At 37.8% G+C, this 25,494-nt stretch overlaps 1 protein-coding gene across 1 annotated transcript; it reads right to left on the minus strand.

Moving 5' to 3' along the window:
* Positions 1 to 15,320: 15,320 nt before the first annotated feature.
* LOC106062475 (uncharacterized) lies at positions 15,321 to 22,123 on the minus strand. Its single transcript, XM_013220741.2, has 2 exons — positions 21,812 to 22,123; positions 15,321 to 18,261 (listed from the first exon to the last, which is right to left on the minus strand). The coding sequence occupies exon 2, from the start codon at positions 18,232 to 18,234 to the stop codon at positions 17,131 to 17,133; it is 1,104 nt and encodes a 367-aa protein (XP_013076195.2). The 5' UTR covers positions 18,235 to 18,261; positions 21,812 to 22,123; the 3' UTR covers positions 15,321 to 17,130.
* Positions 22,124 to 25,494: the final 3,371 nt, after the last annotated feature.

The raw sequence follows: 25,494 nt of genomic DNA on the forward strand, positions 1-25,494 counted from the left end.
TCGTCAGCTGTCTTAGGTAGGACCGACAACTGATAAACACCAGACTGGAAGGAAGTGTTTTTGTTGTGATGTAGATTTGGTTCAGAATATCACTTTATATTATAACTAAAGTCTACTATATTTATTGCATTTCATTTACAGCTGAAATCGCTTATATTGTGGTAAAAGTTATATATTAGTTTAGTTAATAAAAAAAAAGAAGTTATTCAAGTTGTTCTAAGTTTTAAAAGATAAAATATTATACGCCTACAGCTGTTTAGTTGTCTACCAGCAGTCTAGTTGTCTACCAGCAGTTTAGTTGTCTACCAGCAGTCTAGTTGTCTACCAGCAGTCTAGTTGTCTACCAGCAGTTTAGTTGTCTACCAGCAGTTTAGTTGTCTACCAGCAGTCTAGTTGTCTACCAGCAGTCTAGTTGTCTACCAGCAGTTTAGTTGTCTACCAGCAGTTTAGTTGTCTACCAGCAGTCTAGTTGTCTACCAGCAGTTTAGTTGTCTACCAGCAGTTTAGTTGTCTACCAGCAGTCTAGTTGTCTACCAGCAGTCTAGTTGTCTACCAGCAGTTTAGTTGTCTACCAGCAGTTTAGTTGTCTACCAGCAGTCTAGTTGTCTACCAGCAGTTTAGTTGTCTACCAGCAGTTTAGTTGTCTACCAGCAGTTTAGTTGTCTACCAGCAGTCTAGTTGTCTACCAGCAGTCTAGTTGTCTACCAGCAGTTTAGTTGTCTACCAGCAGTTTAGTTGTCTACCAGCAGTCTAGTTGTCTACCAGCAGTTTAGTTGTCTACCAGCAGTTTAGTTGTCTACCAGCAGTTTAGTTGTCTACCAGCAGTCTAGTTGTCTACCAGCAGTTTAGTTGTCTACCAGCAGTTTAGTTGTCTACCAGCATTTTGGTGCTACAAGTCAACGAGCGTCAGCAACACCCTCCCCTATGTCAGGCCGTTTCGTTTCCTTGTCAAGAGGTTTCCGAACCTAGGGTCCTGGGTTCGAATCTCGGTGTAGACTGGGATTTTGAATTTCGGGATTTTTAGGGTGCTGAGTCCAGCCAACTTTAATGGGTACCTGATGGAAAGTAACGGCATGTTGGTCGTTGTGCTGGCCACGTGACACCCTGCTCGTTAACCGTGGGCCAAAAAAACATATGACCTTAACATTATCTGTCCTATAGAACGCAAGGTCTGAAAGGGGGGACTTTTTAATATCGGTCCTCTAGGGTACGAATCTGTTCGCCCTTACCTTGGTACGCCACTGATGGAAACAAATTCTAGAAGATTTAAAATGTAAACATTTTTCTTTACAAGTAAATTAGACTTAAGTTCTTAAGACAAGGCTCTTTTAGCCTTTTCTGTTTTTTCTATTTTGTTAAAAGCACACACATTGTGTTGAGTGCTGTGTACATCTAGACCTACATATTTCTAGGTAAATTCAAAAGATAAATGTAATAAAGTAGGCCTAATGGGTTTCAAGTTGTATCTTATCTATAACAGGTTAATGTTGCTCGCTATGTCAGTGGTACAATGCCCCTTCATAATTACATAATTACGTTACTGTTTAAATTATCTCTTGACATTATTACACCATTTAAAACCGGGTGCAAACATAATTTTAGACCAATTGAAACCAGTGATAGCCGTTTCCGCCCTAATTTTGAAGTGAATAAAGGGCTCTGGTGAAATAGATAAGAAAAAACAAAGACATCTTCATTCCTATAGAGTAACTTCTGTTACAAAGTTGTCGTGATGGGAATGTCGTTTTTTTTTTGCCATTGTGTCCAGGACCGGATTTAAGTAAGTGAAGGCCCCGGGGTAGGAATTTGTGGAGGTCCCTACACTTATTTGAAAGCTAGGCAACGTTCGTATATCTACTTAATAATAATACCTATATCTAACAGCATGCTGTATTGCTGAAGAAATAGAGTACTTGTAAATTTCTTCTCATTTTCCTTTTTAAAGAATGTTTTATAGATCTTTTTGTATTAAGTCTAATGTATATTTTTGAGTTTGTGTAGGATAAGACCTGGGCTGACAAACTGTCGTTCCCCCCCCCCCCCTATTTATTTTATAATTGCTTTTTTTACTGTCAGTCTAGATCTATTACAAAATTGAATTACATGAATGATCCAAACTAATTGATACAACTATGTTGACTATAGGATTAGTTTTTGAACACCTAAAACTTTACGTTAATGAAGATGTCAGGAAACATTATTAAATCCTGTGTAGCAAAGAGTCCGTCACAACTGACCTCTATAATATATGGACGTGTTGTAAACACGAACGACTACTCGTTATGACGATAACACGATAAGGCCTAGATCTAGAGTGCACAAGCTATATGGAGAAAGAAGCAAAATGCGGCCTTATTGATGAGTTACATCCCTTGTGATCTAACAATGAACGTCGTTTCACGGATAACGAGAGGTAGAATTGGAGTAGTGGTAGTGGAAGCTGCTTAGGGATTTTTATAGAGAACTTTCGTATATTACGTAAAGGCTAAAGGGGAAGGGTATACACATTTTTTTTACGATTTGTTACAAGGGTCGGGAGGGGTCTGAAGATTTGTTACAAGGGTCGGGAGGGGTCTGAAGATTTGTTAGGCCTACAAGGGTCGGGAGTGGTCTGAAGATTTGTTACGTAATAAAAAAAAATGTTTGATATGGTAACACAACTTTTTAAGATCATTTTGTCAGCGTTCAGTCTATATATAATGAAATGTGGCATTCTAGTGTGCGGCTGAATGCCTATGTAAACTATTGTAAACACACACAAGTCTACTTTTCCTCTGGCAGATAATCTGTGTAAGCATCACATGGCTACTTAATGCTCTTTCCGCGTTATTTCACAGTACTACAGAGTACATTATGTAGTGTTGAGTCCGTGCCTGGTCAATTATTGATCGTGGAATTAAAATAAATCACAAATTCACCTCCCCCACCCCCGCCGTGTAGTAATATAGAATGAAAATTGAAATCTTACAAAAGCCTTGTTAATTATCATTTTCCCAAATTACGCGTTTTCTGTAGAAATAATGGGAGTATTTGTCAGCCAATGCTGCAGATCCCTGGTTCTCACTAATATTAAAAAAACAAACAAAAGACAAATGACTCTCTGGTTGCACTTTCTTTAGGTATTTCGTCATCGGAGCTCACAAAACAATTTCAGAAACTGATTTTACTGTAATCAACTTTGTATATTTCTTGAGTGTTGTCATCCATGGTAGAGAAAAATGGTGCCGATTGGATCTCTTTTAGTATTTTCGGTAAAAATGTTTTGCCCAGCAGATCTTTTATATCGCTTTGAATCTGTGTGTCGAAAGTAAGGGTTGTGTGTGTGTGTGTGTGTATGTGTGTGTGTGTTTTTTTTTTTGTTTTTGTTTTGTTTTTTATAAGAGTGTATGTACTGCTAAGAAATTGCCGTTGTTACTTGTGTCACCCAAACGATAATCTCCGAGATGACCGCTAAAGAAAAGGCATGCCTAAAGGTAAAACTAACGTTCCCTATGCAATGAATGACTTTCCGTCGGTAATTATCTTCTTGTGTGTGCTCCTTGTTGACATCATCCACCATTCTCAGTGGTTCCATGTTGACTGTATGTTCAGAAAGCTTGCTGATGAAGGTAAGTCATTAGTAGGCCTATACATCTTCTTCTTGAAACTGTCAGGTAGAGTTGAGCCTTCGGCTCTTGGAACTCTAGGCCAGCAAAAGTGAACACCGGCCTGAATGAGAACAGTGTACACTGGCGGGTGGGTCAGACTCGCGGCAAGAGGCCCGGTACACTAAGACCCCCGCCACTTTCCTTTTCTATACCAGGCTAACTGTGCGGGACACGCCATTTATGTAACGGCCCCTTGAGGAACAGCGCTTAAATTGTGACAAGGTTGTGCAAGCTTTTTTACAACTCCCTACAGTGCAATGAGGATGCTCTCGCACCCCATTAGGCACCCCCACGGGAGTCTTGTTTTTGTTACCCTTTAGCCTTATCGTTTCCTCTTACGATCGTTTCCACCCGGGCGCCACTGTGAGTCAGGGTAGCATGCCCAGGGTAGGCCTATACATAAATAAATTATATTTTTTTACATAGCGCTACTTTGATGTTTATAGCATGTTCAGAGCGCTTTGGTCCAATCTCATTTGTGGACCAGTGTGGGGAGGTGGTATCTGTGAGAAGGTTTAGTTTGCTGCATTTAGGCGCTAACTAAACACACCTCACTCTGCTCGAGTCGGCCTATCATGTTTTTTTTTTTAATAATTCGGTTGGAAGACAAACAACTTTGATCCTGGCTCGGGTATAAACCCGAGACCTTCCGACAGACAGTCATACGACAAGGCAGCCATTCAAGTGAAAGACACGATTCTATGATAAATGTAATTATCGCTCTATGTTTAAATATTTGTTTTAGAAACCTCCTCCTAAATTCAGTCACGATAAGTAGAGCAAAAAAGTAAACACCTTGAACGATGGGTTTGATATCTACTATACATTTCCGGTGACAGAAAAATGAAAAAAAAAAAAAAATTACTTTTTATTTAAAAAAAGCAGGAAAAAAAAAAGATTATAGTATCAACAGTTTAATTCAGTGGTTCCCAAACTTTTTTGTCTCGTAGACCCCTTGCCATGTTTTCTGCTTTTTGGTAGACCCCCTGCTTAACTTATATTCATTTTTTTTTTGCAATTTATTTTAAAACTAATTTCTAATTTTAGTGAGTTGAAGAGTGAAAATGCAATTTAAATGCATATAAAGTATTAAATAATAACTCATTTTTATTGATAAAATTCAAATTTAACCAATTCAATATGTATTGCTGGAATCATCAAACACACTGGAAATGTTTTTTTACCCAGGCTTATCATCTGTTCCTATGGATGTCATGTTTCATACAGTCTATGAAGAAGACATTCAAACAATAAATATTATTTAATTTGTTTTAAGTATCATTGTAAAAGTTTTCGCAAAAAGTTTCTCGTGTATCTTTCACGTGTCCGCCGAACTGTTTTCACTAAAGGAGAAGGGGCGAAGGCGAGTAACTGGCGCCTTAGCCAGTAGGCTTCAAGCAGGAAGGGCTCATTAGCCACATAGCAGAAGGAAAACTGAATTTAAAAATCTGCTGCCTTGCAACTATTCCCAAACATGGGAAAGCTGTCGTGGGTCAACCCTGAGGAAAAATAAGGAGCTGGCGACCCCTAGGCAGTTTACAGCACACAGCGCTACACCCCATCAGAGCCTGTGACGCCACTGGTCCCAAACTGATCCCAAACTGTATATATTTCCTTTGCAAAGAATCACATAAGAAGCTTTTAATTTGATAACTCATGCCACCGATGTGCCCTTGAACTGTATTTTTGCTTAAAGAAATTCTTTTAATAATATCAGATGTAGGTGTGTGTAAAACAGTTTTCACAACTACAACGGCTGGTAAAATCAATGTTTGACCTATGTTTCCGTATTTTGCTATAAGTAAAGAGATATTGGAAGACGTTCACAAACATCTTCTCTCTATATATATGATGTTGAAGTGAGATTGTGTGGGTCTATTCTTAACTTTATCTTTGAGTGCTAGAAAATTTTTAAATCTTTATCTATTTTGTCAGGGTGACATTGTCTCAGATGATCCACTAGCCATTGGTTTGGTATCATTATTTTAAAAAAGTCACTTAGGCAACCGCTTGTTTGACAAGGAAGGAATGAATCCCAGTTTTAAATAATCAACGCTGGACAGTGTACATTTCTTTTTGTTAAACATTTGTTACATGTAGACAAAATTAAAATTTTTAAATAAGTATTGAGACAATTCTTTGGTTTGATTAGCAGGATATATATTTAAATGATTTACCAAGATAAAAATCATATATTACTGTATAAAATAATTACATTAAATGAATGTAAAAATTAAAATGATCTGCTTTAAATGAAATCTATTATCGTAGACCCCCGTGGACCTCTCATAGACCCCCAATTTATTTTTTTACTTTCGTAGACCCCCTGGAAGTCTTCGTAGACCCCTATATAGACCACTTTGGGAATCACTGGTTTAATTAACATAGAAGGGAAATAACCCAAAGAAAGAAAGGAGCCCAAACGCCACCACCAACGTACTATTAGAATATTAGAATAAACTTAATAAAAGCAGTTCCTTACATCATAACCCATCAAGCCGCTTGTATACAGTCTCTAACTGTTTTTTTTTTTATTTTAATTTTTAGTATATATATTTATTTATTTACAAAATAGCAGTTTTTTTCCTCCAATTTTTTTGTCACCCCCAAGGGCTTATGTAGGGCAGGTTGAATTCAACAATGAAGCTGGCACTATGTGGTGCCGTATGTAGATCTACAAAGCCCTAAGGTATTTGAGATAAGTGAGCAATATAAGTTCAGATATCTGTAACTACTAAATATTCCTTAGGGGGGCCCTAACCCTATAGTTAATGTTGCATATTTGCCCAGTGTTTATTACGCCATCGGATGTGGGCCCCTAATTGGTCATGGGCCCGGGTCCATTGAACCCCTTCACGCCATGGATGCTACGCCACTGGCTGTACTAGAAGCGAACACAATGACAATGTCGTTTCCACCGAGCGTGAGATTCAAAGTGCTAGAGTTAAAGATGAAAAAGAAACTAATACTTTGAAGTATCTGAGTCATCAAAATTCCGATATAATTCTCTCTTTTGCGGAGGCCTCTTTCCTGCTAACCTCACTAGCCCCGCAATTAACCTCCCTTAAATCCGGCCCTGATAATGATGTATATGTAATCTGCGCTATCTGTGAACGGGAGTGTCTCTCCAAAATGGGCTCCACAGCCACATGAGGAAGTGTGCTCTGAAATGAACCATAGTCGTTCTAAGACTGAAGGAGGCCAATGAATGATATATATATATATATATACTAGACATATTTTACCCGCGACCCGCGGGTCTTTATTTGCGCATTACTGTCGATATAGTCACTGAGAGTGTTTTGTAAACAATTAAACGAAATAATAATGTAATAAGTAAAGCGAATGTGTCAATGTAAAAATAGTGTGAATGAAGCTATCAAATCAGAATAGCTAATAGGCTTAAATCCATTTGTTCAAATTAAAACATTTGCTTGTAGGCCTACATATATTTGATTAAAATTTGAGACGAATAGACTTAATTTTGTATGTTCATGTGTTACAATATAAAGTAGATCTTTAGGTAGACATAGATCTAAATCTACACTAATCTAGAGGCTTGTATAGAGTTCATTCTGTGTTGCGCATGCGTGACCTTTTTTCATGAATGAATATAGGCCTATCTCAACACGGCTACGCAGCATTATTTAGCGAACAGCGAACGAATGTATTAAAAATGCTTTAGAAAAACAAATTTGAATGCTAATTTGATTAAAATATGAAATGAATGGACAATAATTAGTATGTTTATGTGTTAAAGCATAAAACTATCTTTGCGAAAAGAAGTTTTATCATCTTAGAGTTCAATAAGAGTTTTAGACCTAGGCCTAGGAATAGACTCAGTAGAGAGATGTGTTAATCACTGTTAATGTGTAACCATTTGGTAATGTCTAATCAAAGGATGTTCGCCAGACAATACCCGCGGCCTGCGGGCCTAAGTTTGTGTTTACTAATCTAGTGGATTGGATTTAGATGTATGTTAAACTTAACTAATGATCCTTTCAAGTTTTTTCTCTTTCGCTACGAAAATAAAATTAGGTTTGCGAAAATGGGATTACCCAAAGCCGATACATTCATATCTATTAAAAACGAAAAGAGCGATAGCTTTGTTAAATGAATTGGATTATAAAGTGAACAATTAAACGAAATAATTTTTAGTACGCGATTCATGAATGAATATAGATCTAGGCCTTTAACTCGGATTCGCAGCTTTCGTAGGTAAATGGAGCCTTAAGAAAACCAAATTTGAATGTTTATTTGATCAAAATATGAAATGAATGGACTTTAATTAATATGTTTATGTGTTAAAGTATAAAACTATCTGTGCGAAGAGAAGTTTTATCATCTTAGAGTTGAATTAGAGTTTTAGATCTAGGGATGGGATTATAAAGTAAACAATTAAACGAATTAATATTTAGTACGCGATTCATTACTGAATTGTCTAATGAAAGAATGTTCGTCAGGAAATCTGTAATCACAGATATAAGGAACTAATTAATGTAAAAAATGCTTTTGAAACACAAAATTGAAGGTTAATTTTATTATATAATGAAATCAATGGATCTTCTTTTGTCTTTTCATGTGTCAAAGTAAAAAACTATCTGCGCAAAGTGTATTTCTTAAAATTAGATCTAGGTCTAAATCCTTTCTATCTTTTCTCATGTCAACATTGTAGACATGGCCTAGATCCATAAAATACTATAGCTGTAATAGAGTCGGACCACTTTATTTTTTTTTGAGGGTCTTAAGTTTGTTTTAGGGCTACAATACATACACTACGGTCTAAGTTGGTACCCAAGGAACATTCCTGCCTAGTTTTATCAAGATTGGTCAAGCGGTTTTGATGTCTATAAGTAACATACATACATACATACATACATACATACATACATACATACATACCCCTCACATTCTACTTTATAATATAGATATAATATATATATATATATATATATATATATATATATATATATATATTTATTTATTTATTTATTTATTTATTTATATGCATATGTATGAATGTATATATGTGTATGTATGTGTGTGTGTTACTTTGAATAATTTTTTTTACAAAAGTTTTTTACCCATATTACTATATGCCTTTGCATCATGTAGAAATTCACACATTTATTAACCTATTATAAAACTAGTAACAGAAAGACAAATGTGTTGTTGTTTTTGTTTCAAATAGTACACAAAGGTAGCGGAACTTATAACATTTTGCAAGAGAGATGACTCTACTTTTTAGTAACTAAGGAATGATAGATTAAAATCATTAAATACTTTTACCTCGTCCCAGTTCTCTCCCCCACCCCCTTCCCCGTGAAAAATCAAGGTCAAACCAAGTCGTCATAGAAGGCCCGAACACTGACCTGCAACGTCATAAACTATGGGCAGTTTAGACCAATAGCTCGTTGTCACGTCACAGGTCTGGACGTGATCTAGAGATTACTATCCATCTTAGCAAAAAAAAAAGTTGAGTACATATAATAATAAGGCTTGTCTTCGAGTCCAAAGATTAGTGAGGATTACAGTATTTTCCGTGGCTACGCAGCCCCAGCTGTGACCTACATATTTTGCCACATCCAGGGCAAGCATAACCATTGTTAGCAGGTGGTCGATTTAGATTTTCTTTTCGTCTTCTTCGTTTGTCCTCGGCAGCATATTTTCTTTTGGTCTCCAATGTGTATCCCGCGGCCTTCGTGAGTGACCTCCAGCTGTCTCGTTCCGACGCCGCATGTAGCCAGGTGCTCTCCTCTACGTCAGCCAAGTAAAGTTGACGCCTAAGAAAGTCTTTGAAGCGTTTCCGTGGGGCGCCTCTGTTACGTCGACCACCTATTAGCTCACCGGAATAGACTGCCTTTGGCATACATTCGTCTCCCATACATGAGTAAATATACTGTAATTGAGTAAGTAGTTTGAGTAAGTCTTGAGTAAGTAGTTTTGTCGAGGAGTTTGTTTGTTTTTTTTTGGTTACACAAAATTCTTCAACCTAACGATGTATAACAGTCGAGTCAATTTCGAACATCCTGACACGAAATGACTCACGTTTACCCTTCTATAACTGTCTTCTAAGAAACTGGATGAGTCTAATTGTAAGTAGTCAGGGGTGACCAACCTTTTCTTTCAGTGCGCCAACGTTTTTTCACTTCGGATTCAGATTCGCCACTTCATATTTTACAAGTTTCAGTCCTTTGAAGTATGATAATTTGTTGTAAAAAAAAATGTTTGTTAGTAAAATTTTTCCATGTTTTGGATGTTCCTTCCGAGTTGAAGATAATTTACTTTCTAGTCCAAACCTCCAGCAGGACGACGGTGGATGAGAGCTGGAAGGGTTTGAACCCAGGACCATCGACAAGTCCGAACGACAGTCCAGCGCGCAAACCGCACTACCAAGCAGCCATCCTGTTTTTTTTTCTACACATTTGTGTTAAGTAGAGGAGGGGATTTATGAAAAGAAAAACTACAACTTTACCGTTTAAGTCTGTCATTTTAAGTTTGCATTTATAATTTTCATTTAATATTAAGATTTAATTTCCTTCACCTCAATCAATTTTGATTATTTTCTTGAATGAATATGGTTGCTCGCAACAGCAACTGACGGACATAACTATGGGCGAATTTTCTTAGTTCTGTTAAATGTTAACATGGCAATGATCCCCAAAATTAATCATTCATAAGCATTTGGTGTTAAGGAATGAGGACAAATGAATCAAATTCCAATTTCAGTACTAAATTTGTTTCAGACAAATAAGTTCCATGTGCAAGGAATCTTCAGAACATTTCGCTTAGTAACTGTAAGTTTGATTATAATTGCAAGCATTCAGTCTTCCTTATCAGCAGTATCACTAAAACGACTATGTTAATGTCTTTTGTAGAATAGACTTGCACGTTAATACTTTGTTCATTTTAAATGTGAAAATCGACTCAAACCTTTTTTTTTTTTTGGAAAATGAAAGATAAACTTTTAACTTCATTTTGAATCAGTGATATCAATCTCAAAACTAGATATGAATGTGTGTCCTTGCTACTTGCTATGCAGTTTTAGTTCTAGATCATTGAGATGTCTAGTACCATCCTGTCAAGAGTGGGGGTGTGTAAGATGTGAGATTGTGTGTGTGTTTGTTTATTTTATTAGTTGGTGTGTGAATTGTTTTATCACGGGATTTTCAAAAGGGGGGGGGGGGGGACAAAAAGGTTTCTAGCGGTCAGTCTAGCAGTTGGAGAGCTGACCTGGTCTGAGTAGGGTACTTGTGTTTGTTTACCAGTTTTATGCCTAGCGTAAGGAGATATTTTAACTTGTATTACTTTTCATTAGCTATGTGTGAGAACTGACTATTTGTGGGTAATATTATGTGTGGCATTGATAGCCTTTTGTTCAATGAATCTAGTCTGGGCGCCCTGTAGTATGTCAGTTGGGCACATTTTAGTATTTCAGTTATTGATGATTATGCATTCAATACTATATGTGTACTTGCTGTGGGCTGTAAATAAATACTAATTTTATACTCCTTCTTTGAGTGGTACTTTGTAATATTTATACATGTTAAGGTCTGCATGTGAGAATCATACCCTAGAACAGGGGTTCTCAACCTGTGGGTACCGACCCCCTTGGGGGTCGATTGACGATTTGCCAGGGGTCGCCTAAGACCATCGAAAATATGGATTGTTGTTGTCTATTATTCTATTGCTGTATGCGTGTGTGTGTGTGGGAGGGGGTCGCGGCAGAGTGGGGGATTGTAAAAAGGGTCGCCGAACATAAAAGGTTGAGAACAGCTCCCCTAGAATAATCGAACTATATATGTCTGTAGTAAAGAACTCATCCCCCAGTCCTTTATATTTGGGGACTGTGAATAACCCTGGAAGTCCCTTACTAAAAAATGCTAAATTCAACATCCATTTTTCATCACCTAGAAGAACTCTTTTCTTAGGCCAGTACATTTTTTTTCTATTCAGAAAATCCTGTGCGATATTTTTTCAGTGTCTACAATTTTCTGAGACCTTTCCTCTTGAAATTTAACGCACCTCGCGATAAAAGGATCTTACAAATAATAATTTTTGTCTAAATTCTCGTCTGTTTAAGACTCTTTCTCCCAATTTGACTCATACATTTCACAGCTAGTATCCATAACATGCTGCAAGCTCAGAATTGTTCCACACGCAGGCTCTTTGTGTATAAAGCAATGTTATCTAAAAAGAGGACAATCTAAAATTGTTGCAAGATTACTGGGAAAGTAACTCTACCAGTCATTTACGGTTAAGATAGCTTTATTTAATTGATGATTTCCTAGACAGAACATTGCTTACTCAAATTGTTTGATCGTCAGGGTTTTCCTTAGAGTGACTTAAGGCCAATACGTTCTTCAAAAATGTTGAAATTAGCACTTTTTATAACAATGAAAAGCTTAAATAGGTAACAAAAAATGTCTGAAACTATTAAAAAGACAGAGCAAACGTATTCGTGCTATATACACAATTATAACAATTACATTAAACCAACTTGTTGTGTGTTTTTAGTCTAATTAGTTTTATAAACATTTTGGTCAATTTGGGCTTCGTAATAGCTAGTAATTTAAATTCCTGTGAAGGTTTTCTTTTCTAGAAATTGGTTATAATGATTTTTTGCGAACATGGATGAAATGCAAAATGAAATGTAATTGTTCAACGTTTGAGGCATGTGTCATAGGTTGGCCCACCCCTGCTCTACTAAAAGCAAAGAAGAAAAATAAACATCCGATCAAATGAAAGCAATTGATTTTTATTACGTATAGATTCAACAAAACAAACGAAGCACTATCTATAAATATTAGAGCTACTATTTCTTAAAAGATGTTTTAAAACGACTTAAAAAAATAATTTAAAAAAAAAATAAAATGAGAGAAATAGGTAATATTAAAAAATGAAAAAAAAAATTAAAATAAAAAGCTTGAGATGTGACAAATAAGAGATAGAGAAACAAGCACATTTTTTTTTAATGGGAAAAGAAAACATAATCAATGCCACAAGTCTCGATACTGTAGGAATATGTTACTTTTTAATATGAAACAACATTAATTGCTTACCACTAATTGATTAATTAATTGGTTGTTTTTTTTTTATTGATTCACGTATTGTCTCCTACCATGAATAATTATGTGAAATTTCAACTTGATCGAGAATGGGAGAAAAAAACAAGCATGTACAAAATGTTAAAGGGTAATAACTCAACATATACAGTAACATCGCTGTTAATTTATTTCCCTTTTTTATACAAAACTAGATAATTAATTGCCAGTAATTGAGTAACTAATTTTCTTTTATTAATTAATGTCACATAGTGTGCAGCAAACTAATGTGCACAATTTTAACTTGTACAAATATTTCTCTAGACAGAAATAATCTTTGCAAAAAGATTGCAAGAACAAAAAAAGTTATAAATAACAATAAGCAATATAAAAAAATCAAGCAATTAAGTTGGCATTTATAACAAAAAAAATCATAATTAGCAGCAGTTGTTCAGTTTATTGAATAGTATTGTTACGATTCTCTCTTCCTACTCAGGCCTTCCGTAAACACTGCTAAACACAACACAATACATCAACACATCAAGAACTTGACAACAAGAGCTCCACAATATCGGGTACTTTAATAATGAGTGAATAAGTAGATAACAGCCAATACTAGGCAATTGGCATCAAACACGTCAACAACTAAAATGTCACTCTGTACATCACCGTACAAAACTCTACTGTCTCTCTTTCTGGACTTGTACATCAACACATGAGGACTCAACCAGGACGACTTCATGGCCGACTAACAGTCCCGGTCTCGACGCTCTCCGGTCTTCAACTGCCGCTTTCCTACACACTGTCTCTCGTACACACAGGCTTTCAATCACATGACCATCACATTGGTCATATTTGCGTGTAATCGTGTATTCGTACTACTGTCCCTTGTCCATGGCCCCACTGACCTGAATGATTCACGTGTGTGTCAGCTGAGCCTATAGTTAACCCTTTTGCGCCGCCAATAGGGTCATAACACTGCCCCCTTCTCAGATTTGTCCGTCCCGGACAAAAATCTATCACACGACATGGGCAGTGGAGGTGAATCGACGCAGGAGGAGGTCTATCGGTGGGGGCGACAATGGGCTTATATTGCCATCTCGATGAAGCCATCTGTGCTGTAGTCTGCGTATGTCTCTTTCTCCTTCTGCTCCAGTTGACCTTCACCTGGTTGCACAGACGTCGTGGTTGCATCGCCATCCTCTTTAGATTCAGCAACCATCGCCTTTTTCGGTCGCTCACTACTGAAGGCAGCCAGCCAGCACTTGGGGAGGGATAAGATGTCAGGACTGGGGTCACTAAGATCGTTGGCCTATCAGGTTGTTTCATAGGGCTTTCAAGAGATGGGTTTTGGGAATGGGTATCAGGTCCACAGGAGGGGAAATAGTGGCACACATCGTCTTCAGGCTTGTCCAGAGGGCAAACTAGTGGAGCAAGTTGACAGCACTCCACTTGCGAAGGACCCTCATCTTCAGCATCAGGCTCCAGTTCACTTACTTGACCATCATCAGGGCTTCTCACTATGGTCTCGTCAGCAGGACAAACGTCTGTCGGGTGCAGACCTTGCCGATGGGTTCCTTGGAGCTGGCGTTCTCCCTGCAAAGCTCGACACACAAAGTTCTTGCCAAACATCTGGGTGCAGCCATCAGGATTCGAATTCCTCTCAGCACTGACAGATTGACAGATGTCTTTAATGTCCTCAGCTACAGGCTTGAGGTAAGACACGACGTTGTCTTGTTCTATCTGGCTGATGGAGGCACTCACATCGTGGACGTCTGTAGCAAAAGCGTTGGTTGAACTATTGGTCTCGGTCTCTTCTCTTGTTTCTTCACCTGTTTCTTTCTGCGAGTCACCCTTGATCACATTCTGAAAGCCAGCCAACATCTGCTCTTGAAATGTGATCAAGAGCTCTACAACATCAGGTTCGAGTTCAAAGAGGTACGTGTTCGGATCTTCCTCTTCATCCACCAGTGCTTGCCGGAGACGTTCTTTAAGAGTTTCATTGTTCCTTTCGTAGTACTTCAGTCCTCGCCATTTCAGTTCTTGTTTCAGTTCTTTCAGATTCAGTTCATCTAGCAGTTTTACAGAAGCCATAAGAAATCCCTCTTCAAGACACCAGTGTTACGATTCTCTCTTCCTACTCAGGCCTTCCGTAAACACTGCTAAACACAACACAATACATCAACACATCAAGAACTTGACAACAAGAGCTCCACAATATCGGGTACTTTAATAATGAGTGAATAAGTAGATAACAGCCAATACTAGGCAATTGGCATCAAACACGTCAACAACTAAAATGTCACTCTGTACATCACCGTACAAAACTCTACTGTCTCTCTTTCTGGACTTGTACATCAACACATGAGGACTCAACCAGGACGACTTCATGGCCGACTAACAGTCCCGGTCTCGACGCTCTCCGGTCTTGAACTGCCGCTTTCCTACACACTGTCTCTCGTACACACAGGCTTTCAATCACATGACCATCACATTGGTCATATTTGCGTGTAATCGTGTATTCGTACTACTGTCCCTTGTCCATGGCCCCACTGACCTGAATGATTCACGTGTGTGTCAGCTGAGCCTATAGTTAACCCTTTTGCGCCGCCAATAGGGTCATAACAGTATATTGAATAACATATTTAATAACATAGTGTTTTGATCCTTACGTGATGTGAAATAGAACACTGTTTCACTTGTTAATTCAAGATTGAAACTTGCTTAGTATCATCTGTATATATATATAAATAATTCTCTACGTCGCCCAAACATGCGGGACACTACGTAGACACTCTAACCCTCCTTATGCCCCCCTCCCGCCTGCACACGCACCGATCTCGCTCTCAATGGCACACAACTTTGCCCAAACCCACCCCACTTGAACAACTGTGTCTTTCAGGAAGTGTTCACCCGTCACTAAATAGCAACATATGCTACGCCGCGGGTCGGCTAGTTCTTAATAAGACATTAAATGTTTACTAAATGCTTCAATGGTCGTGTGGTATGCGAGCTAGATTGTCGCGTCTGATTCCAAACCTGCCGCTTACCCCCGGACATCCTGCGAGAGGTTCGGACTAGGGTGCAATTTAATTCAATTCTAAAGGAACATCCGAAACACGAAAAGAAACTGTCCAATGGCGTAGTAGTAGCCCTTGGCATAAAAACAGGAATAAAATAGAGATTCAATCTTGTTAGGTCCCTTTGTCATGAGCTTCTGACCAGGGCTGGAACACGACATGGATGGAACTGGATGGAGCCAATGTTCAGGCCATGGTCGTCAGCTCGTCTGTTTTATTAGTATTATTAGTATTATGTTAGTTGGCTAAACATTCTTTGCCTGTTTGTTCTAATTGATGAACCCAATGTCACTGGAGAGATTATCAAAACTATTCAAAATACGTTATATCTAAGATGTACATTTAATTACAAAGTGGTCATAACGGTTTGGTATGAAGTATTGTCTATGACAGACATAGGCGCACCTATAGGAAGGCAAAAAGGATGAAAAACACTTGAAAATATGAACCAAATTTACAAGGCAAAGGAAATAGTAGACTAGTTGAAAAAACATGTCAGAAGATCATATTATTATAATAAGTAACATTCTTCTTTTTAAGCTAATGACATTTCGCAGTTATTCATTAGTCCCACAGAGATTGTGAAAATCTGTGTACGCTATTTCTTTGTGATTGTATTTTGTGAGAATAATCTCTCTCTCTCTCTCTCTCTATGCTAAAAAGGTTTAAAATGTAACAGAAAATACATTGATTTTTTAAAAATGTATTTAAAAGTTTCGAAGACATAACACCTATTTACGTTGTGGAGGGGGGGAGGCTTAAACAACGTAAAGTCTTCATGTTTATGAATAAGTGTGTAGTTGTGTGTGTTTAAACATTAGGATTGGTTAATAATATGTAGTGGCAGTAAACAATACATTGAAAGGCGGAGATTTCATATTTAGTCTAAAGCCTGCTGAAGGAAGGACAAGACTCCAAAAGGAGGATAAGTCCCTTTTTTTTTGCTGGATGTCTGGCAACGCTGGTCAAGACTGAACTCAGAAGATAAATCTCTCCGAAACCTCTTGCACACTACACTGGCTAATAAAATTTACAAAGTCCGTTTTCGTTGGCAAGCAGAGAGAGATGTGACGTAGATCTACTTCTGCTCAATGTTCCTAGTCCATAACTTTTACTCCAGGCTTTAACTCATTGTATTTATAACACGAAATTGACAGTTATCTTTTAATATATCCAATCAAATAGATTATACAATACTTAAGAGCAATCAAGCTAATGAAATAATATCGTTTTAAATCATTGTCAACCAGTCAATGGTTATATGCTTCTCGAATTCAAGCGTATAGCAAACAAAACAAAACAAAAAAACACAAAATAAATGTTTTTATACATTGCAAAAGAGATTTGACTACGTTATTCCTAGGTACTGTTATTTATTTTGACATATACCTTGTTTAAACGTATAGGCACATGTCTCAAATTAGAATAACCAATCATAATTAGAGGGGTTAAGCATGATCTCGCAACCATTAACCAAAGGACAAATTTTAATACTATAATTACTGTTCTTAAGTCTGACCAGACAATATAGTCTGCTCTAAGGGCGACTGATGCAAAGGGAACTGCCATCAAACCGAAGATGATGGATATTAAAAGCAACCTTTGACCCTCTGCGCGTTGATTCATGGGAATCACCTGTATCGTGTTGACTCCCTGGCTTGAGTTGATGTTCACCACCAAGGACTGGTTCATAACCTGTTGGTTTGCTGGATATGGATAGGATACTGCATTCTGTGGATATGGATATGAGTTCAGTGGATTAAAGGGAACATTACCAGGGGCGTAGATCTGAGGAGGATATTGTATTAAATTTTCTTGTGGTTCAACAGTCTGTTGAAACACAACTATGGGTTGCTGGTTGGTGCTTATAGTCTGTCCTTGTTGCGATGTGGGAAAATGGACACAGTTGAGAACAATACTGACTACTATTGAGAGTGACACGGGTAGAAACACTGATACCCCAAACATGGATTCCAAAGACTGGCTGTTTGTGCAGTGAGACTCATAATTAACCTTTGACATGCAAAGCGGAGGTATTATAATTAGTCCTAAGATCCAAGGGATGCTACTTGCACCAACTGCAGAGATTGTTTTGTAGTTGTCATGGATACTTTGAATCCTGTTTCTAAGGAAGACTTCAGCTGCCAGTACCACAAGACCAAGTCCGTAGACGAAATGAATCAAGTATAACGTGTAGGTTGTGGCATAGGTGATTAACCTGCAGGTTATAAAGGTTTTATCGTCCTCAAATGATAATTTAGCAAGCACTACTAACGGGAAGAGCGCCAAGATGATGTCTCCTATAGCCAAGGATATAATCATCATTAACTTGACGCTCTGATAAAACATTGGTTTCTTGACTTGGGTGACGATGAGTGCCCCGTTGATCAAACAGATTAGAAGAATGAAGATCACAGTGAGTGCTTTCGTAGCAATTAATATTCGGGCTAAGTCAGAATCCATCTTGAGAATATCTGGGCGATTTGATAACTGAAATAAAACATCAACATTTAAGTTAGTCTAATTTTCAAAAATTATGCAGATACATGTATACCAATAATGAATCTATGATTTAAATATTTGTAACGTACTCATACTGTACAGAAGTACACAAGTGTGCGGTATGCAAAAGTCAGTAATATTTACAGGGCCGCCGCGAGGGTTGTGGCCGCCTGAGTGCGAAATTTAAAAATGCCGCCCTTTCCTCCCCCAACCCTTTTTTTTTAGAAAAAAAAATTAAGACTGAGCTGGACACTGTACCTAAAGTGCTCTTTGATTTAAATCAATTTTTATAGACCATTCCTTGTTTCCTTTCTTTTTCACATTGTTGTCCTATTCTCATGCCCTCTAAGATGTTTTACTTTCAGTTTTAACTTTGCATTTTTTAAAAAGAATAATTATAATGCATACATTCTCCATACAAGATCCTCTGGGAAACTATTTAATGTATCAAGGCTGCGGGCAAAAAGCTAGGAAGCTATTCGTCAGGGAACTCATGTATGCTGATGATGCAGCTATTGTGGCTGATTCTGATATTCAGCTACAGTCCCTGGTTGACAAACTATCTGCTGCTTGCCAGAAGTTCGGCTTAAACATCAGTCAAAGCAAGACTAAGATACTTGTCCAAAACACAAATACTGCACCTCAAGTAAGCATTAATGGCCAACCACTAGAAATTGTTGATCACTTTTGTTACCTTGGCTCCATCATATCCAACAACACTCTACTGGATAAAGACATAAACAACAGGATAGCCAAGGCAATGGCCACCATGTCACGGTTGCAGAAAAGAGTCTGGGACAACATATTGCTGACTAGCAGTACTAAAGCCTTAGTCTACCGGACCTGTGTGTTGAGCACCTTGCTGTACGGAAGTGAAACATGGTCAACCTACTCATGGCAGGAAAAAAAGCTGAATGTCTTCCACCTCCGATGCCTAAGGCGGATCCTTAAAATAAGGTGGCAAGATAAGATAACCAATGAGGAAGTGCTACAAAGAGCAGGTTGCCAGGACATCCGCTCTGTTATCAGCAGGAGACGCCTTGGTTGGCTTGGCCACGTTCGTAGAATGTCAGTAGGTTGACTTCCACAAGACATTCTGTATGGCAATCTAATAGAAGGCAGGAGAGCCACTGGTCGTCCACTTTTACGTTATACGGATGTATGCAAACGCGACATGAAGCTCTTCAAAATTGACACTGGCAACTGGGAAGAGGTGACACTGGACAGATCCACATGGAGAGAGAGCATAAAGGAAGGGTCACAGATTGCAGATGTCATACACAACAGAAGCAGAAAGAAGGGTGAAAATGCAACGGCGCCTGGTGATTATATATGCCCAACCTGCGATCGCAGCTGTGTATCAAGGATTGGCCTCTTAAGTCACACAAGAAGTTGCAAAGGGAAAAGATCGTCTCTCGAGACGTAAAATGCCACAGACAATTACAATGCAATTTTACAACTTTTAGGTTATATTTTTCATTAAATTTCACTAGAATGAGTCAGGGTTTTTTTCCGAAATAGTGTTGCCCACATGATTGTTAAGCGTTGCATAAAGCTCTTTCTAGAGCTAGATTTTAAGATGTGGCAGGTTTCCTCTCAAGTTGACAAGAGGTTTGATTCCGGGCGGGGCCTCGACGCTAAGCGTCTTCTGACTTATTTTTTAACTTCAGAAATTATTTACCTGGCCTTTTTCTCGTAGTAAGAAGAGAGAATATAAAAAAAGAACAATATTGATGTGTGTGACTCTCCGTCTGTCCGTCCATCTGTCCGTCCGTCCCGTTTACATGTCAGAAATGTGTTTTCTCTCAGAACGGTCTATTCATTGTAATAAAAAAAAAAGTTGAGGGCCATATTAAGTCTAATAATGAAGTGGCAACCCTGGCCAATAGTTCTGGGACACAAAATCCAGAAGAATCACACTAGCGGAAACGTTTTGAAAGGTTTTCTTCAAAACGTTATGATCAGGGCCGGTCCTAACAATTGCGGGGCCCTATGCGAAACTGATCGCGCGGGGCCTAGTCTAGGTGGGAATAAGGATAATAAGTGAAAATTAAGATTTTGTATTAGAAAATTAATTCGACTTTGAATTTTATTCATTCTTTACTAAGCACAAAATTGCGATCAAATTAACTTTACTTTACGAGCTTTTCAACCTATGGCATATTTATATGCCAGTGACTATAAAAGTAAATAAAGTATTGGAACTTCCGATTAAGGTGAAAATTTGCCTGCCCCGGTCATTACATTTTATTACATGAAAGCTGACAATGCCTTTTCTCGCGCGTAGTGTTGTCGTTTTCCGTAATGAATGACACCCACAAATGAAAGTGTGTCTTTTTTTTTTGGAGATTTTATGAGGTTTCAGAAGATTTTTATAAAATTTAATAAATTCATGAGATTTCCAGGAATTTTTCGTATATATATTGCAATTTAATAATTATACCTAGAATTAGGGCGGGGGCCTATGAAATAGGTTGCAGTGGCCTAAGACTGGCCCTGGTTTTGATCCATATTGTGGCATATGCTTTTCGCAAAAACAGTCTACATTTGACAAGGTCTTATTAGTAGACGAAACGAACTAAACATATTTTAATGTTTAAAACATTGGTAATAATGTAATTTTACTAATATTCTGATAAATTACACCTCCCCTTGTTGTTGGTCGGTCGTTGGCTTCTCGCTCCAAACATCTAGTACAACTAAACCTATGTGGGCGTTTAATATAAAATATTTAACTAATTTTTAGTACTAAACAAAAAATTTAAGGAAAAAAAAGGGAACCTTTGAATAATGATTCGGCCGCCCCCTAAAGTCGGCCGCCTGCGTCCAGTGCACACATTGCACAATAGGTAGCGGCGGCCCTGAATATTTATTTAAAAATGTTCTTATTGTTAAAGTAACAAAAACCGATAGACTACCTAACGATGGGGCTTGTGTTTGAAAATAGACTCCATCTTATTGGCGTAGCTGGAAAGGGGTTGGGGTTTACCTATCCGCAATGGAACTTTCTTGACAGATTTTTTGCTTAACTTTTGTGTATTTTCTGTGACATTTTAATGTTAAACCATCACTTGCCCCAGCGCAGTAAAGGGGGCTTCGAGTTGAAAATCCCCTTCCAGGAGGTTTTAAGGTTAAAACCCCCACTCGACTACAAAACAAAAAATAATGTAAACGACAGCGCACCAAAGGCGGTTTTGAATTTAAAATGTATACGATCTGGCAATATTGGCGATATGGTTTAATTAAATGTTCTATATTAGTTTTGAGCATTCAGGGTTAGGTTTGACTTTAACAAGAGATGAAATAAATATACATAAACCAAGATACGCAATGAATAGAATATGCATTTTGCATACATTTAATTTTGAATGCATAGAAATCATACATATAAGTACATATATTTGATAGTATTGTGGTTAGCTACCAACTTTAATTAATTAATTATATTTATTTATTTATTTTGGTTTAAATTAATTTCACAACACCAAAAAAAAAAGAAGATAAAATAAAAAGGTTTTCTCAATAGTCAATCACTTACGTTATAACACTGCAGCCAAGAAATGTGACGCTTACTTAAGAGCGCACTTCAACTACGCAGGCACTACTTCTGGACCCACATATATATTAATGACTCTTTCGTATTCATACGCTGCGATAATTAACTCGATCTCATAGAGCGTTTACGATAATAACTCTTTTTTTTTTTTTTTTTAAATAAAGTAATTGTCAGTGGATTTGGGCCAGGTGCACATATTGCGTTTGGTCGATAAGAAAAAAAAAATTATAAAAATTACTTTTAATAGAATCTACTTCCGTGATGTGTTCAACCTGGGATCGCTCATAAATCTCAAGTATGCAAGCCAAGCCTGTTTGTTGGTTGACGCAAAAGACTGATCATTTTAACACAGTCACTGGGTAACAAATGATAGAAACCAGAGAGTGTTTCCAACTCCTCCAGCGGGTCCTGGGCAGGGCCCCGGCGTCGTTTTCTAACGTTTTAGAAACTCATTCTACTGGCGTTTACAACTCTCTTTAATCACAGTAAAAAATAATGTTAGTAAAAATAAAAGGTTAAAGTAAAAAAACATGTGTTGGGCCAGTATTGGAATATTTTCAGAGATAGAAATGCGTTCTCCTAGAGCAGCGGTTCTCAACCTTTTAAGCTCGGCGACCCCATTTTACAATCCCCCACTCTGCCACGACCCCCCCACACACATATATATATATATACAGCAATAGAAGAGTAGACAATAACAATCCATATTTTCCATTGTCTTAGGCGACCCCCTGGCAAATGGTCAATCAACCCCCAAAGGGCTCGCGATCCACAGGTTGAGAACCCCTGACCTAGAGTGTAGAGTGCGCTATTTATCCAAATAAAAAAAAACAACACTTCTCTAATTTAATAAAATAAAAAAGGATGTAACAATTTTCATTATTATTATGCATTGATATTGGAGGTATATATAACGCACTTATTCCAAGGCCGGATTTGAAGGTCCAGTACAATTTAAGATTATCTATACAAAGTACGATCTTACAATACTTTAAGTGTTCCTAGAGATAGCTCTGAAATATCATCTTCAAAAATGCTAAATTAAAACAGGTTCTTAGTCTTTTTGAAAAGTGTTTTTCTCTGCTCTTAAAGCAGGTGGAACCATGTTTTCTGCAGATGTCGCCATGTCACCCCTAGAAGCCACTGAGTGTTTGGAGACACCCGGCAAAGTCTCAGTGTTACCAGGAGCCAGTTGATTTTAGAGACCTCAGAAGATGTCTCAAAGTCTCTCGGAGCGAAATCATGTACTACGGACTCTGTAGATGAGTCGCCTCTCGGAGCTAAATGGTGTAGTGAGACAGTTTATTCCCGTCCATTTGGAAGACGTATGTGGGCATAGTTCTGATTAGCTTCAATAAGCTCCACTTCGAGCATAGTTCTGATTAGCTACAATAAGCTCCACTTCGGGAACAGTTCTGATTAGCTTCAATAAGCTCCACTTCGGGCATAGTTTTGATTAGCTTCAATAAGCTTCACTTCGGGCATAGTTCTGATTAGCTTTAAAAAGCTCCACTTCGGGCATAGTTCTGATTAGCTTCAATAAGCTCCACTATTGAAATTGTGCAAACCTTTAAATACCTTGGTACTATCCTAGACAATAAACTAAATTTTACTGCAAATACTGATTATATCAGCAAAAAAGGGCAGCAAAGATTACGACTACTAAGAAAACTGTCCTCGTTTAATGTTAGCGAAAAGGCCTTGGCTATGTTTTATCACGCTCACATCTGCAATATTTTCAGTCTCAATATCACTGCCTGGTATGGCAATCTGAGCATTAAAAATAGGAATTAACTTAATAGAATCCTCAATGCTGCTGGCAAAATCATTGGCAAAAAACAAACCCCATTTGGGCAGTTGTTTGAGACAAACATCTATAAAAAAGCTAACAAAATAGTCTTTCGTGAGGCGTCATGTTTGTAGCAGTGCATAGTAGAGATCTAATTGAATGAAGAGTGTCATTTGAGGCTAACTCCCATTGTAAAATGTTTGTAAAATGTTTTATATGTTTCGGATGTTCCTTCAGAGTTGAAGATAATTACTTCCTAGTCCAAACCTCCCTCAAGACGGCGGGGGATGGGAGCGGGCAGGTTTTGAACCCTGGACCATCGATAAATCTGAACGACAGTACAGCGCGCAAACCGCACGACCAGGCCATTGTGTGTTATGTAGCATTTAGGTTCTCAGGTGGAGGAAGTTGACGCAAGGGCAGGAGTCTGTCGGAGTCTGGCTTCATCTTATTATGGGAGACTTCATAACCTAGTAATCTTATTCTTGAAGAAGCGTATGCACACTTTTCCTCATTAAGAGTTAGTCCATATTTTTTTATAGCCCCAAGAAATGTATGCAGATTTTTATCATGCTCTTCTCTGTTCTTACCACAAATGGTGATGTTGTCAATATAAGCATATGTACCCTCCAGTGACTCTTGTTCTATGATCTTGTCGATTGTCCGTTGCAAACAGGCTACCCCGTTGGTTACTCCAAAGGGTATCCTACAGAATTGGTATAACTGTCCTCCAGCCTCAAAGGCAGTATAAGGGCGATCAGTCTTCCTTAGAGGGATCTGATGGTATACGTTGCGAAGATCAAGGATGCTAAATATATAGTATTTAGGTATTTGAGAGACCATATCATCAATTCGAGGTAAGGGATAAGCATCCCGAAGTGTGAACCGATTAACAGTTTGTCTGTAGTCCACTACCATTCTTCGTTTGTGTCGTTCGTTAAGTTGTTATTAAGACTTGAGCCCGCCATGGAGACGACGAGGGCTCAATGATGCCATCTTTCAAGAGTCTGTAAACCTCTGAATTGAGGAATAGAGTGTCATTTGCAGAATAACGTCTGGATTTTGTAGCGATAGGTCGACACTCTTTAAGCATATTTTGGAAAAGAGAAGCGCGTTCGACATTAACAGCTTTCATTCCATTTAAAACCATGTTCATACAAAATGTTCAAAGGGGAATAACTCAACATATAAAGCAACATAAAATATCGCAGTTATTTTATTTATCTTTATTATACAAAACTAAAAAATTAATAATGTCAATAATTGATTAACAAATTGTTTTTTTTTTAATTAATTTATGTTTTGTTAGATTCTGCAAATAATTGTGTAAAAGTTTGTACAAAAATTGTACCAGACAAATATAGGCTTTGGTAAAAAGATACCAAGAACAAATAAAGTTATAAAAAATGATATAACATAAAAATAAATCAAGCAATAGAGTTTATATTACATAACCAAATAATCAAAAATTTTATTCATGTCTTGGGCCTATCTGTTTTTAAATACTGTTAAGCTTTAATTCATCAGTCAGTAACAACGTTTAAAACAATAAGGTATATAAAAGGAAAAACATAGGTATTATTTTAAAGTTTTGCAAAATGTCCAGCAACGCAAGCTATTTTCAAGACAGGTAGGTATCCGGCTCCGGCTTCGGCCGAATATCCTATTTTACTATTCGACAATATTCGGCTCCAGTCGAATATCAAAAGGTACTATCCGGTGCACCCCTAGTTGATAAGCCCTTATATGTTTACTGAATGCTTCAATGGTCGTGCGGTATGAGTTCTAGAGTATCGTATCAATGCGTACGGATTCAAAACCTGCCCTCTAACCTCCCCACCCCGGACATCCTGCGGAAGGTTCGGGCTTTGGTCTA

The sequence above is a fragment of the Biomphalaria glabrata genome, chromosome 9 (genome assembly GCF_947242115.1).
Source record: "Biomphalaria glabrata chromosome 9, xgBioGlab47.1, whole genome shotgun sequence".
In the NCBI taxonomy this organism is placed as follows: Eukaryota; Metazoa; Mollusca; class Gastropoda; family Planorbidae; genus Biomphalaria; species Biomphalaria glabrata.

Bases quoted from the DNA above. Each gene is read 5' to 3' on its own strand.
- LOC106062475 (XM_013220741.2), bottom strand. From the start codon at position 18,234: ATGGATTCTGACTTAGCCCGAATATTAATTGCTACGAAAGCACTCACT.